Here is a 15,421-nt window from a genome sequence, read left to right as displayed (position 1 = left end):
TAGACTCTCGAATTTAAGGAAATCTCTGTTTATTCATTAGCTGACCAATAAGTTAACAAGCAGAGACTTATGCTACATGGGACAAAGAATACAGACTTTAAAGAATTAGCACGGGAAAGTCACAAAACAACCACTCCAACAACAGACCCTGGTAAGGCAGAGACCCTGATTTCTAGAAGTGTCACATTATATTAATGAAAATGCCCAGTTATCAACAAAAATTTAAAAGACATACAAAAAAAAATGACTATATGGCCCACACTAAGGAAAAGAACAGTTAGTATATATAGTTCCTAAAATAGCCCAAGTATTGGACTTACTCCACAAAGACTTTAAATCAGCTATTTTAAATATATCCAAAAAACTAAAGGAAATCCTGTCTCACAAACTAAAGGAAACTTTGGGACTTACGACTCACCAGAGTCTCTTTATTAAAGAGAAAGAAATTATGGAAACGGACCAAATACAAAAACCAGACTTAAACATACAATAACTGAAATTAAATATCCACTAGAAGGACTCAATAGCAGATTTTAGCTGACAGGGAAAAAAAAACACCTCAGTAAACTTGAAGATATGTCAACTGAGATTACCCAGTCTAAGGAACAGAAAGGAAGAGACTTGTGGGATGCTACAGAGTATCAATATACATATCTGTCCAGAAGGAGAAGAAGGAAGAAAGAGACAGTTGTGTAATAAAGAATTTGTCTGGCTCCCTTGTTAAAGTAATCTCTTAATCCTGGAGTTTCCTGAGTAATAGGAGTGGCATCTTTGTTACTCATGGTAGGCCCCTCAGACCATACAGTTTATACTAATAAGGTGACTCATGGTGGGCCTTTCAACAGTTCACACTAACGAAACAATTCAATGAAGGCTGCCCAAGCCAGAAAGACCAACCATGCAATTAGAGGTTTGGGGCTATAGTATCAGTCTGAACTCCGGCAACAGCAAAGAGGGGCTAGAGATGGAATTCAATTACATAGCCAATGACAATCAATCATGGCTACATAGGAAGCCCCAGTAAAAACTCTGGACACCAAAACTGGGCTGAGCTTCCTTGGCTGGCCATACCCCATGCGTTACCACACACCAATGAACAGGAAGGATAATGTATCCTGACTTCGTGGGGAGAAGATAACACAATCTTTGTTTGGAACCTTCCCAAACCTTGTCCTATGCACCTCACCCTTTGGCTGGTTCACATTTGCATTACTGTATCATCGTAACACAAATTGTAAGCATAGCATTATCCTGAGCTCTGTAAGCTCTTCTAGCAAATTACCAAAACTGAGGAGGATATTATGTGTCCCTGCATTTTTATCCAGTTCATACTTATTAAGGGTGACCGGGGGACCCCCAAACTTGTGTCCACTGTCTGTCTGAAGTGAGGGCATGCTTGTGGGAAATTGTGTCCTTAAACTGTCAAATTTGGCCTAACTCTGAGTAGTTTGGTGTCAGAAGTCATTACAGGCAGAAATACTACTAGAAGAAATAATGACTGGAAAGCTCCTAATTTTGATATTTAAGAAATGTAATGTACTCCAGTAGGAAAACTCATAGTTCCATACCTAGACATAATTAATGACATGTCAAAAGTGAAACACAAAGAAAGGATCCTGAAAACAGAAAAGAGACTCTTAACCTCATGAGATTAACAGCTAATTTCCAAGAGAACCCAGAGATCAAATGGCAATGGAATGACATATTAAAAGTGCTAAAAGGAAAAGACAGTCAACCAAGAATTCCATATCCAGGCAAACTATCACTCAAAAGTGAAGGATAAACAAACACATTCCCAGAAAAACAAAAACAAAGAATTTTTCACTGGCATATGTAACCCAAAATAAACAGTAAGGAGATTCCCTGAAAATGAAAAGGCACACAAGATAATAAACTGAATCCCTACCAAAAAAAAAAAAAAAAGAGTACAAGTAAACGTAACTATATAGGTAAATATAAAAAGGGTCTGAATGTATTTTTGTTTGTAACTCTTTTTTCTATTTCACTTATGCGACAACAATAAAAGGCAACGCTTATAAACTGATACTGATGGGCATATAATAAAGATATAATTTGTATGACAATAACAACATAATGTGGGGAATAAACAGAGCTATGTAAGAGCAAGGACTTGGTACACTAGTGAAATTAAGTTGGTATAAAAAATTTAACAACTATAGGGGTGCCTGGGTGGCTCAGTCAATTGAGTGACAGACTTCAGCTCAAGTCACAATCTTGCAGTTTTCAAGTTCAAGCTCTGCGACAGGCTCTGTGCTGCCAGCTCAGAGCCTGGAGCATGCTTCAGATTCTGAGTCTCCCTCTCTCTCTGCCCCTACCCCACTCACACTCTGTCTCTGTCTCTCCCAAAAATTAAACATTAAAAAAAAAAACTATAAAAACATTACATAAAAATCATAATATATCATATCAATAGATAAAGGACAAAACCACAGGATCACCACAGAAAAAGTATTTGACAAAAATCTAAAACACTTTGATGATTAAAAAAATTCAATCAACAAAGAACAGAAGAAAACTTCCATGAACTGACAAAGGGAATCCACAAAAACCCATGGCTAATATACTTACAGGTGAAAAAGTAAAGCTTTCCCCCCTAACATCAGGAAGAAAACAAGGTTGTCCATTTACAGTACTTTTATTCAGTATCCTACTAGGAAGTTCTAGCCAGGCAATTACACAGAAGGAGGAAGAGGAGAAGGAGGAGGAGGAGGAAGAGAAGAGAAGAAAAGAAGGAGGAAGAGGAGGAGGAGGAGGAGGAGGAAGAAGAGAGAAGAAAAGGAGGAGAAGGAGGAGGAGGAGGAGGAGGAAGAGGAGAAGGAGAAAGAGAAAGAGGAGGAGGAGGAGAAGGAAGAGGAGAAGGAGGAGGAGGAGAAGGAGGAAGGAGGGGAAGGGGGAGGAGGAGGGAGAGGAGAAGGAGGAGGGGGAGGAGGAGGAGGAAGAGAAGAAGGAGGAGGAGGAGGAGGAGGAAGAGGAGGAGGAAGAGAAGAAGGAGGAGGAGGAGGAAGAGGAGGAGGAGGAAGAAGAGGAGAAGGAGGAGGAGGAGGGGGGAGAAGGAGGAGGAGGAGAAGGAGGAACGAGGGGGAGGAGGAGGAAGAGGAGGGGGAGGAGAAGGAGGAGGAGGAAGAGGAGGAGGAGGGGGAGGAGAAGGAGGAGGAAGAGGATGAGGAGGAAGAGGAAGAAGAGAAGGAGGAGGAGGGGGGAGGAAAAGGAGGAGGAGGGAGAGGAGGAGGAGGGGGAGAAGGAGAAGGAGGAGGAAGAGGATGAGGAGGAGGAGGAAGAAGAGAAGGAGGAGGAGGGGGGAGGAGAAGGAGGAGGAGGGGGAGGAGAGGGAGGAAGAGAAGCAGGAGGAGGAGGGGGAGGAGGAGGAGGAAGAAGAGGAGAAGGAGGAGAAAGACAAGGAGGAGGAGAAAGACAAGGAGGAGGAGAAAGACAAGGAGGAGGAGAAAAAGAAGGAGAAAGAGAAGAGGAGGAGGAGGAGGAGAGGAGAAGGAGGAAGGAGGGAGAGGAGGAGGAGGGGGAGGATGAGGAGGGGGAGGACGAGGAGGAGAAGGGAGAGGAGGAGAAGGGAGAGGGAGGAGGAGGAGGAGGAGGAGGAGGAGAGAGGAGGAGGAGGAGAAGGGGGGGCAGGAGGAGGAGGAGGAGGAGGGGGGAGGAGAAGGAGGAGGAGGGGGGAGGAGAAGGAGGAGGAGGGGGGAGGAGAAGGAGGAGGAGGGGGGAGGAGAAGGAGGAGGAGAAGGAGAGGGAGGAAGAGAAGAAGCAGGAGGATGAGAAGCAGAAGGAGGAGGAGGAGGGGGAAGAGGAGAAGGAAGAGAAAAAGGAGGAGGAGGAGAAAGAGAAGGAGGAGGAGAAAGAGAAGGAGGAAGAGAAAGAGAAGAGGAGGAGGAGCAGAAGGAGGAGGAGGAGGAGGAAGAGCAGGAGGAGGAGGAGCAGAAGGAGAAGAAGAGAAAGACATCCTGATTGAAAAGGAAGAATCAATACTATGTTAGATGACATGCTTTTGTCATCATCTGTAAGATGACAATATTTTCCACATAGAAAGTTTCAAAAAAAAAAAAAGGCTATTAGAATAAAATGAGTTCAACAAGATTGCAGCATATAAGATCAATATACAAAAATCAATTGTATTTCTATTCACTATCAATGAATGATCCAAAAATTAAATTAAGGGGGCACCTGGGTGGCTCAGTCGGTTAAGCATCCAACTCCTGATTTCAGCATGTATCATGATCTCATAGTTCTATGATTTTGAGCCCCACATTTGACTCTATGCTGAGAGTGTGAAGCCTGCCTGGGATTCTCTCTCCTCTCTCTCTGCCTCTCCCCAACTCACAAAGTGTCTCCCTCCCACCTCCCTCTCTCTCAAAATAAACATTTAAAAGTTTTAAAAATATTAAATTAAGGAAATAATTCCACTTATAGCATCAAAAGGACAAAATAATGAAAAAAGTGTAGACTCCTTCATTGGAAACTACAAAACATCACTAAAAGAATAACAAGACCTAAATAAATGGAAATACATCCTGGGTTCATGGGTTAGAAAATTCAATATTGCCAAGATGTCAATACTCCTCAAACTGATCTACAGATTCAATGCAATTCTTATCAAAACCAAACGGTCCCTTTTGGCAGATACTGACAAGCTACTCCTACAATTCATAAAAAAAATGAAGGGGACACAGACAAGCCAAATAATCTTTTAAAAAAGTAAAAAAGAGCAAGAAAAACCCAAAGTTGGAAAGTTCATACTTGATTACAATGGTAGTCAAGACTGTGAGGGGGGAAAAAAAAAAGACCGTGAGGTATTTACAGAAGAACAAATATATAGATGAATGGAAAACAAGACAGTTCAAAAATAAATCTATACATTGGAGCACCTGGCTGACTCGGTTGAGCACCTGACTCTTGATTTCGGCTCAGGTCATGATCCCAGGGTCATGTAATCAAGCCCTGCATTGGGCTCCACACTCAGTGTGGAGCCTGCTTAAGCTTCTCTCTCCCTCTGCCCCTCTCCCCTGTTCATGCACTTTCTTTCTAAAAAAATATAATAAAATAAATAAACCTATACATTAATGTTCAATTTATTTTTGACAAGGGTGCCATGACAATTTAATGGGAGAAGAGTATTCTTTTCAATAAATAGTATTGGGACAACTGAATATCATCCCAAAAGACATCCAGTTGCATGCCAAATTGGATAGGATAAAAAAAAAAAAAAGTGGACTCCTACCTCACACCATATAAAAAAACTAACTGAAAATACATCCAAGAACTAAATTTAAGAGGAAAAACTATAAAACAGAAGAAACACAGGCATAAATCTTCGAGGCCTAGAATTAAGCAATAATTTTGTACATACGGCACAAACAGCACAAGGAACAAAAGAAAAAAAAAACAAATTGGACCTAATCAAAATTTAAAACATCTGTGCTTTAGAAGACACCACCAAGAAAGTGAAAAGACAAACCATGAAATTACAGAAAATATTGGTAAATCCTATATATAAGGGATTGGTACCCAGAACACATACAGAACTCATAACAGTAACAAAACAAGTAGCCCAATTAAACACAGGCAAATAATTTTAATAGACATTTCTCCAAAAAAGATATAAGTGCTCAATAAACATGGGAAACAAAGCTCAACCTTATTCATGTTTGAGTAATGCAAGTCAAAACCACAATGCAATACCACTTCATACCCATTAGGATATAATCAAAGAAACACACAGTATCGATTGTTGGCTAGAATGTGGAAAAAGTAGATAGAACCTGCACACATTGTTGGTAGCAAAGTATAATGCTTTGGTGCTGCCCCTTTGGAAAACAGTCAAGCAGTTCCTCAAACTGTTGAAAACAGAATTACTACATAAATAGGCAATTCCACTTCTACGTAGAATGGACACACAAGACAAATAAGAACACGTCTACACAAAAACTTGTGTTTGATTGTCTACGGCAGCATTATTCACAGTAGCCAAAAAATGGAAACCTAAATATACATCAACTGATGAATGGATTTTTAAAAAGTGGTACATCCATTCTAGGAACTATTATTTGGCCATAAAAAGAAATAAAGTACTGATACATGCTCCAACAGGGATAAACCTTAAAAACATTATGCTAAGTGAAAGAAATCAGACATATAAGACCACATATTCAATGATTCCATTTATATTAAATGTCTCAAATAGGCAAATCCATAAAGCAAATAGATTTGTGGTTGCCAGGGGCTACTGTAGGGGAAATTGGGAGAGTGAATGCTACAGTGTGTTGGATTTTCGAGGGGTGGTAATAATGTTCTAACATTAGACAGAGGTGACAGTTGCATAAACTCTATGTATACACTAAAAACACTGAACTTTCCACTTTAAAAGATCGAGTTTTATGGCACGTGAATTACCCGTCTCAGCAGTAAACGTGTGTATGTGTATATAAATATTTGAGTCTTTCCTAAGTCAAAATTCCTTACAAGTAAAACAAATGTCTCTTAGAAATGCTAACTACTTTAAAATGTTTTAAACAAACATTTAAACATTTAATCTTGAAAACAATAAACTTAGCTGTTTCAAATACAATGCACAAAGTCTCATGAATATTCTCAATATAGCAGAACTTGATGGGAGTCTACAAACCAACTATAAGTGGTGTATGAAAAACAGTAATACTTACAGAATGTTCTTGCTTACTACAGAGACTACAAAAACATAAGCAAACCATTCTCTTTCAAAATCAGCCTTGAAATACCACTCACCAAGTATACTGCTCTCTGGAAAAAGGTTGTGGTCTCCAGGATTTTGTGCATTGTGATGGTTTCCAACTCATCAGGATCTAGCTGTTCCTTTTCAAAGGGCATTCCGTTGAACAGAACAACAGGCAGTGGACCAACCCCAGTCTGCTCATAGTAGCCTCTCGCTTCCTGAAACACAAGGGACCACAAACAACGTGTTTTGTCCTTTGTGAGACAAACAGAACAAAGCATATTTTTCATACATACGTGTGCTAACAAAAAAAGCAAAATCAACAGAAATATAGTTACCAAGAAATAACTAAAAATATTTAAAAAATGTCAGAAGTGACATAGTTAATATCCTACTGGGTAATCTGGAATTGAATTATTGAGTTTTTGTAAAACCACAAAACCTTGCCAATTAGAAAGTGATTTGGGGGTGAGGGTACTTTGAAGCTGTCCAGGCTACCAAACCTTAATTACATATACTATAGCTAAGATTGTAAAAACACACCCTTTAACAACGATGGAGACACTGTATCTTGGCTATCCAAAGCAGTAGCCACTAACCACATGTAACTACTGAGCACCTAAAATTAATTAATTTCCATTTTAAAAGCCACATGTGAGAAAAAAAAAGCCACATGTGGCTAGAGGCTCCATAATGCGCAGCACAATGACAGACTGCTGTAAATTATGAGTGCTCCTGTGCAGACAGCCTGAGATGAAATATTTACACTCCAATCTAAATTAAAGAGGATCCGTGTCATTAACAAAGAAATTACACTTTTAAAAAACAAGGCTGATGGGAAGACAGTGCTTAAAAATTGCTCCATAATATACTAAACCTCATCTTCTTCTAAGACAAAAGAGGTTCCTTTCCAGGGAAATGCCAGGCCAACAAAAAGGCAAACAAGCCTACAATGAAGAGTCTTCTCTGATTGTCAATATAGGTTCATTCCCCCTAGATATCAACCACAGACCCAAGACTAGCTTGCCAGAGTAAAACCCACATTACTACGCAAGATGTAAAAAGCATTCCTTAAAACATTCTTGTTAGACATCTTTTAACTGATACTTTCTGAAAATAGTAGAATTATATATAGCCTCTATTGTAGATATCACAAATAGAAAAGTACTTCAGCTGGATAACTGGTAATCAGCAGCAGCAACAGACTGGTTAGTTTCTAATCAGATCTGGCCACAGTAGTATCTGATGGGACAGACTTACCAGATGGACTCTGATATGGCACAAGGAGAAAGGCCTTCTAGGTTCATTTCTGACATTTCTATCTACCATAGTATAAACTTTTAAAATTTACACTTACAAAATTCTTACCATGTTAATTCTGTTCTTTGATGTCTCAACTATTTCGAAGATATTCATCAAAAACTCAATTCTAATATACTCTGAGTTTTGAAAATAATCCCCCCAACAAAACAAAACAAAACAAAACAACACCCACATTATAACTCTAAGCGACAATAAGTGACACTGGTTTTCTCTGGAAATGGCAACTAAGTGAAAATCAGGAGAGGGACATGTTTTGACTATATACCTTCTTTCCTGCAAAGCATAAATAACTTACCAGACCAAATAACAGAATGTAGCCTAATTACCAAAAAGCCAAACTTAAAAAAATACATATGAGAAGTTCTATCAATAACTAAAAATGTTAATTATAAATAATTTTAAAACCTTAATAATTACAGGTAAGGTCTTATGAATGAGCTATTCAAATGGTAACAGATTAATAAGGACCCAGATTTAACATGCCAAATGCAAAACGTCTTTATGTATAAGGTAGAAATTAAATATCACTATCTTACTAGCTTGAAAGATACAAATATACACCTATAGACTATCTTATCTTCAGTTTATAAATTCTACTTTAATTGTACTGCCTAGTTTTAAAAATAATTACAACTTTCAAATACACAGAGGATATCATAGCTTCAGATTTATAACAAAAGATACAGAAATTTATAAGTGTAGTAACAACTGCTAAATGAAATCATTCCTCCTTTAAAAAACTTTCAAAAGAAACTTCTCTTGGGTTTTTTCATATGCAGAGGTACAACTCCTACACTTTTGAAAATCTTATTAATCATTAGATTCTTAGGACTTCTGGGAATCTCACAACATCCCTGTCATGAAAGTATATGTTTACCCAAGCAGCTGGGAAATTAAGTGGCATAAATACAAAGAAGATGATCTGCTTACATGGGAAGGGCCTCTAATCAGTTCTTTTCTTGGAAAAGAACCAAGTCTAAGGAAATTACTGAGGAGCTAGGTCTGTTATACATTTATTTGACTCCTCAGTAAAATCAAGATTTCAACAAATGTGAAAAATATCCTTTTTCCCAATATGTCTAATATTTTTCAAGAAAATACAATCATCCACAATAAAAAGACAATTATATACTGCTTCTTCGTAGGATGAGAGAAAATTAAAGTGAAACGTTTTCCAGGTGGGGGGATGGGTGAACAGAATCACTTATGATGAGCGCCAAGTAATGTATAGAATTGTTGAACCATTATATTGTACACCTGAAGCTAATATAATACTGTATGTTAATTACACTTGAATTAAAAAATTTGGAGGCACCTGAGTGGCTCAGTCGGTTGAGCATCCAACTTTGGCTCAGGTTATGATCTCGTGGTTCATGAGTTCAAGGCCCACATCAGGCTCTCTGCTGTCAGCACAGAGCCTGCTTTGGATCCTCTATTCCCCTCTCTGACCCTCCCCACTTGTGCTCTCTCAAAAATAAATAAAACAGGGGCGCCTGGGTGGCGCAGTCGGTTAAGCGTCCGACTTCAGCCAGGTCACGATCTCGCGGTCCGTGAGTTCGAGCCCCGCGTCAGGCTCTGGGCTGATGGCTCAGAGCCTGGAGCCTGTTTCCGATTCTGTGTCTCCCTCTCTCTCTGCCCCTCCCCCGTTCATGCTCTGTCTCTCTCTGTCCCAAAAATAAATAAACGTTGAAAAAAAAATAAATAAATAAAAAATAAAACATTAAAGACAATTTTTTTAAAAAAACAACATAAGATCTAATGTTAACGTGGTAAAAAGCAAGCAAGCACATTGGGAGAAAATCCAGCATTTCTCTAAGGGAAAAAAAATAATAAAGCTAGACATTTTCCAAATGTAAAATAGGAGAAAACTTCATGAACTCCCTCAATTCTTTGGTATTACCAAAGTGGTCCTTCTTTTATTTCACCTATTCTTTTTTTACAGAGTGCTACTCTTGCTGTTTGTGTCTATCTGGAAAATCACTGGCTACCACATCAGTTTTATTTGATTTTAAAAACCACATAAGGCAACTGAGTGAACAGAAGAATGCAATACAACAATGGGATGCTCTTCAGCCCTCAGTAGATCTCATGACCAGTTGCAACCCAAAACCTGGCCTGATACACCTTAAAACAAGGGGACTGAACACTAAAGCAGAAGTGACATCAGTATTGTGGCTGAACAGGACATCCCTCATTGGTGGCCCCCAATCCTGAACAACAATTTGGTATCTATCCACAACGAAAGTGCCTTTGTGGAAGTCTTGGAATCCAGCACCATATGCCAAGGAAACCAGAAGAAGGCTCACCCACCTGAGCATCAGGTAACAGGCATACAGACTTCAACCCTAGCTGTGGACCCTACGTTGGTTCATTAACTGGCTCCACCTTCTCCCAGCCATAGTGTGAGGAGCCCTAGAAAAAACTGTCTTAAACAATCACCTTCAGACAAGACAGTCTTTGTGTAAGTCCAGGTTTCCAGCACAGAAGTTCCAATACACCACTCGAGAAAAAAAAATATGAGATTGGATGCACTGGAGAAGAAGATCCACCCTCCGCCAAAGGAGCAAGAGAGATCTACTGGGCCCATGATTTCTCCTGTAGGGGTAACAGAACAAGTGAGCAAACACTCAACTTCCCCAGCTATATGGGACATTGCCAAAGAGGCTCATTTCTCTCTCACCCCATCGAGAGTACTCAATTGTGAGCTGCGTGACTGAGAGTAGAAAGACGCTGGGGGAGGGCTGCAGACAGTACTCTCAGAAAGCATTTAAAGGGGATGGATCCTAGGGCACCTGGATGACTCAGTCGGTTAAGCGTCCACCTTTGGCTCAGATCTCATGCTTCATGGGTTTGAGCCCTGCATCAGGCTCTGTGCTGACAGCTTGGAGCTTGGAGCCTGCTTCAGATTTTGTGTCTCCCTCTCTCTCTGCTCCTCCCCCACTCGCACTCTGTCTCTCTCTCAGAAATAAATAAACATTCGGGGCGCCTGGGTGGCGCAGTCGGTTAAGCGTCCGACTTCAGCCAGGTCACGATCTCGCAGTCCGTGAGTTCGAGCCCCGCGTCGGGCTCTGGGCTGATGGCTCAGAGCCTGGAGCCTGTTTCCGATGCTGTGTCTCCCTCTCTCTCTGCCCCTCCCCCGTTCATGCTCTGTCTCTCTCTGTCCCAAAAATAAATAAACGTTGAAAAAAAAAAATTAAAAAAAAAAAAAAAATAAATAAATAAATAAACATTCAAAAATAAAAAAATAAAGGGGATGGATCCCAATTACTCTATCACGGACTCGCATCAAGAAGCCACCCATGAGCTACTGTGGACACTTCATCCACAGATCCCACCAAATGGCTACAGGCAGACACTCACAGCACTCGGCTCACCTCACCCACACTCACCCTCCCCCTGTAGCCAGCTCCATGTGTATGCTCCTGACAGTGCTGGCAAGAGTGAATTTTGCCAGATGGCTAGGGAGCAAGCACAGAAAGCCAGCCCAAACACGTGGGCCAGAGACAGACAAAATACATGAGCTTTAGGGCCACCCTGGGGAAAATAAAAGAAAGGCAGTCAGCACCCAGCCTTGGGCACTGTAGAATTGAGAAGTTACACATGCTTAAGAATTCTGTACAAGAAAGAACAAGTATGGAGCATATGTATCCACAGATGGCCTAAGAAAGCCTCAGAATTCCTAGCAGGTCTGACAGAAAGTACTTCTCTCCCAAAGGCAGTTAGTAAAGACTGCAGGAGATGACTGCTATCTCAAATGCAAAGAAAGCAACACAAAACTACAAGGAACATCAAGAAAGCGTGATAGCATCAAAGGATTGCAATAATCTTTCAGTAACCAATTTCAAAGAAATAGATATTTGTGATTTACCCAATAAAGAATTCAAAAAAATTGTTTAAAGGGAAATTCAATTACCTACAAGAAAACACAGGAAGATAATTCAACAACAACAAAAAACCACAAACAAAATCACAAGTTTAGCAAGAAGAGAGAGAAATCAGGGGCACCTGGGTGGCTTAGTCGGTTAAGCATCCGACTTCAGCTCAGGTCATGATCTCACGGTCCATGAGTCCGAGCCCCACGTCGGGCTCTGTGCTGACAGCTCAGAGCCTGGAGCCTGCTTTGGATTCTGTGTCTCCCTCTCTCTCTGACCCTCCCCCATTCATGCTCTGTCTCTGTCTCAAAAATAAATAAACATTAAAAAAAATTAAAAAAAAAAAGAAGAGAGAGAAATCATAAAAAAAGAACCAAACAGATACTCTGGAGCCAAAGAATACAACAAATGAAAGGAAAAATGAAACACCATTAATATCAGAATAGATCAGTGCTCGCTTCGGCAGCACATACACTAAAATTGGAACGATGCAGAGATTAGCATGGCCCCTACACAAGGATGACACTCAAATTTGTGATGCATTCCAGATTTTTCTGAGATACCACCTCACACCAGTCAAAGTAGTTTAAATGAACAAATCAGGAGACTATAGATGCTGGTGAGGATGTGGAGAAACAGGAACCCTTTGCACTATTGGTGGAAATGCAAACTGGTGCAGCCGCTTTGGAAAACAGTGCGGAGGTTCCTCAAAAAATTAAAAATAGATCTACCCTATGACCCAGCAATAGCACTGCTAGGAATTTACCCAAGGGATACAGGAACGCTGATGCACAGAGGCACATGTACCCCAATGTTTATAGCAGCACTTTCAACGATAGCCAAATTATGGAAAGAGCCTGAATGTCCATCAACTGGTGAATGGATAAAGAAAATGTGGTTTATATACATAACAGAATACTACCTGGCAATGAGAAAGAATGAAACCATGTCATTTGCAGCAACATGGATGGAACTGGAAAGTATTATGCTGAGTAAAATAAGTCAGTCAGAGGACAGATACCATGTTTTCACTCATATGTGGAACTTGAGAAACTTAACAGAAGACCATGGGGGAAGGGAAAGGAAAAAATAGTTACAGAGAGGGAGGCAAACCATAAGAGACTCTTAAATACAGAGAACAAACTGAGGGTAGGTGGGGGAGTGAGGGGTGTGGGGGAGAGGGGAAAATGGGTGATGGGCATCGAGGACGGCAGTTGTTGGGATGAGCACTGGGTGTTATATGTAAGCCAATTTGACAATAAATTCTATTCATAATAAAAATAAATAAATAAAATTTAAGCAAAAAAAAAAAACAAAAACAGTATCAGACTAGATCGGGGTACCTGGGTGGTTCAGTCAGTTAAGCGTCCAACGCTTGATTTCAGCTCAGGTCATGATCTCATGGCTCGTGAGTTCAAGCCCCACATTGGGCTCTGTGCTAACAGCTCAGAGCAAAAAGCCTGCTTCGGATTCTCTGTCTCCCTCTCTGCCTCTCCCCTGCTCAGGCTCTATCCCTCTCTCAAAAATAAACAAACATTAAGAAAAAAGCTTTAAAAAAAAAAAAAAAAAAAGCTTATTTAAAGAAATAATGGCTGAGAACTCCCCAAATCTAGGGAAAGATTTGATCAAGTTCATGACGCTTATAGGTCACCAAATAAAATCAACTTAAAGAAATCCTCTGCAAGATACATCATAATAATAAAACTGTCAAAAATCAAAGACAAAGATAGAATCTTGAAAGCAGCAAAAGAAAACATGCTTCCCTTACCAGGGAAGGCTCGGAGCAGATTTCTCAAAAGAAACCTTCCCAACCACAAAAGAGTGGGATGATATCAAAGTGCTGAAAGATAAATACTGCTAACCAAGAACACACTACCTGGCAGAGTTATCCTTTAGAAATGAAGGAGAGGTAAAGACTTTTCCCAAACAAAAAGAAGGTGAGATACTTCAGCACCACTAAACCTGTCTTACAAGACATGGTGAAAGGAGTTGTTTATGCTGAAATGAAAGATGATTAACTAGTGACATAAAAACACACAAAAATATACAACACACTGGTAAAGGTAGGTATATAGTCAAATTAAGAATATTCTATGGGCGCCTGGGTGGCTCAGTTGGTTAAGCGTCTGACTTTGGCCCAGGTCATGATCCCACAGTTAGTGAGTTCGAGCTCCACATTGGGCTCTCTGCTGTCAGCAAGAAGCCTGCTTCAGATCCCCTGCCTCTCTCTCTCTGCCTCTCTCCCCTGCTCACGCTCACGTTCTCTCTCTCAAAAACAAACAAACCAAAAAGAATATTCTAATAACCGCTGGGTTAACCACTTAATAACTCTAATATAAAAGTTAAAGGGCAAAAGTATTAAGAATAACGATAGCTATAATACTTGGTTAAGGAATACACAACATAAAAAGAGATAAACTGTGGCATCAAAAACAGAAACCAGGAGGGGTGCCTGGGTGGCTGTCAGCTGAGCAACCAACTCCTGATTTTGGCTCAGAAAATGATTTCACAGTTCACGAGATCGAGTCCCACATGGGGTTCCTCACTAAGCATGGTGCCTACTTGGGATTCTCTCTCTCTCCCTCTGTCTCTGCCCCTCCCCCGCCTCTCGAAAAAAAAATAAACTTAAAAAAAAATCAAATGGGGAAGGAGTAAAAAAGGGTAGAGTCTTTGTATGCAATCAAAGTTGTTACCTGCATAAAACAGACACTATATCTATAAGATGTTTTACGTAAGCCTCATAGTTCTTGCTAAATAGTGTTTTGTTCAATCCCTCTAAAACCTGGAACAACTTAGAATAGATCTCTTAACCAAACTCAACTAACCAAGTTAATAGCAACAAATACTAGCTAATAAAGCACGCTGACATCTAACTCTAGTGAGCTACTCTCTAGAATGCACACACTTTTCTCCCCTCATTTGGGCTAAATGTTTACCAAAAATCAGATATATCTGTTCCCAAGCCAAATATTTTTCTCAGTTAGATAACATCATTTAATATTATGCAACCAATAAAATATGATTACAAAAAGAAAAAGCTGGTCTCCTCAAGAAAACAAATCAAATGACTAGAAATTCAAAAAGATGACAGGCTAAAAATAAGTGATACTAAACTAGATGTGGGTAAGACTACTATAAAAGACTTGGGAGGGAGATTATAAAAATCTAGAAGAATTCTGTACCCAGATGAAAAAGAAAGTATAAACAATTCATTATGAGTACAGTTTCTAAAAGGATCACAACTCAGATCTCCAAACAAAAGAACCAAAGGCCTTGTCAAAAGTAAAAAAAAAAAAAAAAAAGTTGGTAAATAAATACACTTTTGTTGTTTTAAATCAAAACATCTCAGGGGCGCCTGGGTGGCTCAGTCAGTTAAGTGTCCAACTTTGGCTCAGGTCATGATCTCACAGTTCGTGGGTTCGAGCCCTGCATTGGGCTCTGTGCTGACAGCTCAGAGCCTGGAGTCTGCTTCAGATTCTGTCTCCCTCTCTTTCTGCCCCTCCCCTGC

General features: G+C 40.0%; 1 protein-coding gene and 1 non-coding gene across 3 annotated transcripts in view; one reads left to right on the top strand and one right to left on the bottom strand.

The window, feature by feature from the left end:
• UGGT1 (UDP-glucose glycoprotein glucosyltransferase 1) overlaps positions 1–15,421 on the bottom strand; it is a 112,888-nt gene that overhangs the window by 54,147 nt on the left and 43,320 nt on the right. For both annotated transcript variants that reach the window (XM_047082889.1, XM_047082890.1), the window contains exon 18: positions 6,772–6,936. In XM_047082889.1, coding sequence (XP_046938845.1) covers positions 6,772–6,936 — 165 coding nt within the window. The remainder of the gene's footprint in view (positions 1–6,771; positions 6,937–15,421) is intronic.
• LOC124516715 (U6 spliceosomal RNA) lies at positions 12,364–12,467 on the top strand. Its single transcript, XR_006963124.1, has one exon. It is a non-coding gene; the product is annotated as a U6 spliceosomal RNA (small nuclear RNA).

This window comes from Lynx rufus, unplaced genomic scaffold (assembly GCF_022079265.1).
Source record: "Lynx rufus isolate CCGP_SWC_20201006 ecotype Redwood Valley unplaced genomic scaffold, mLynRuf1.p SCAF_2, whole genome shotgun sequence".
Taxonomy (NCBI): domain Eukaryota; kingdom Metazoa; phylum Chordata; class Mammalia; order Carnivora; family Felidae; genus Lynx; species Lynx rufus.
The sequence above is the reverse complement of the archived record's forward strand: the minus strand, read 5'-3'. Positions and strand labels throughout refer to the sequence as shown.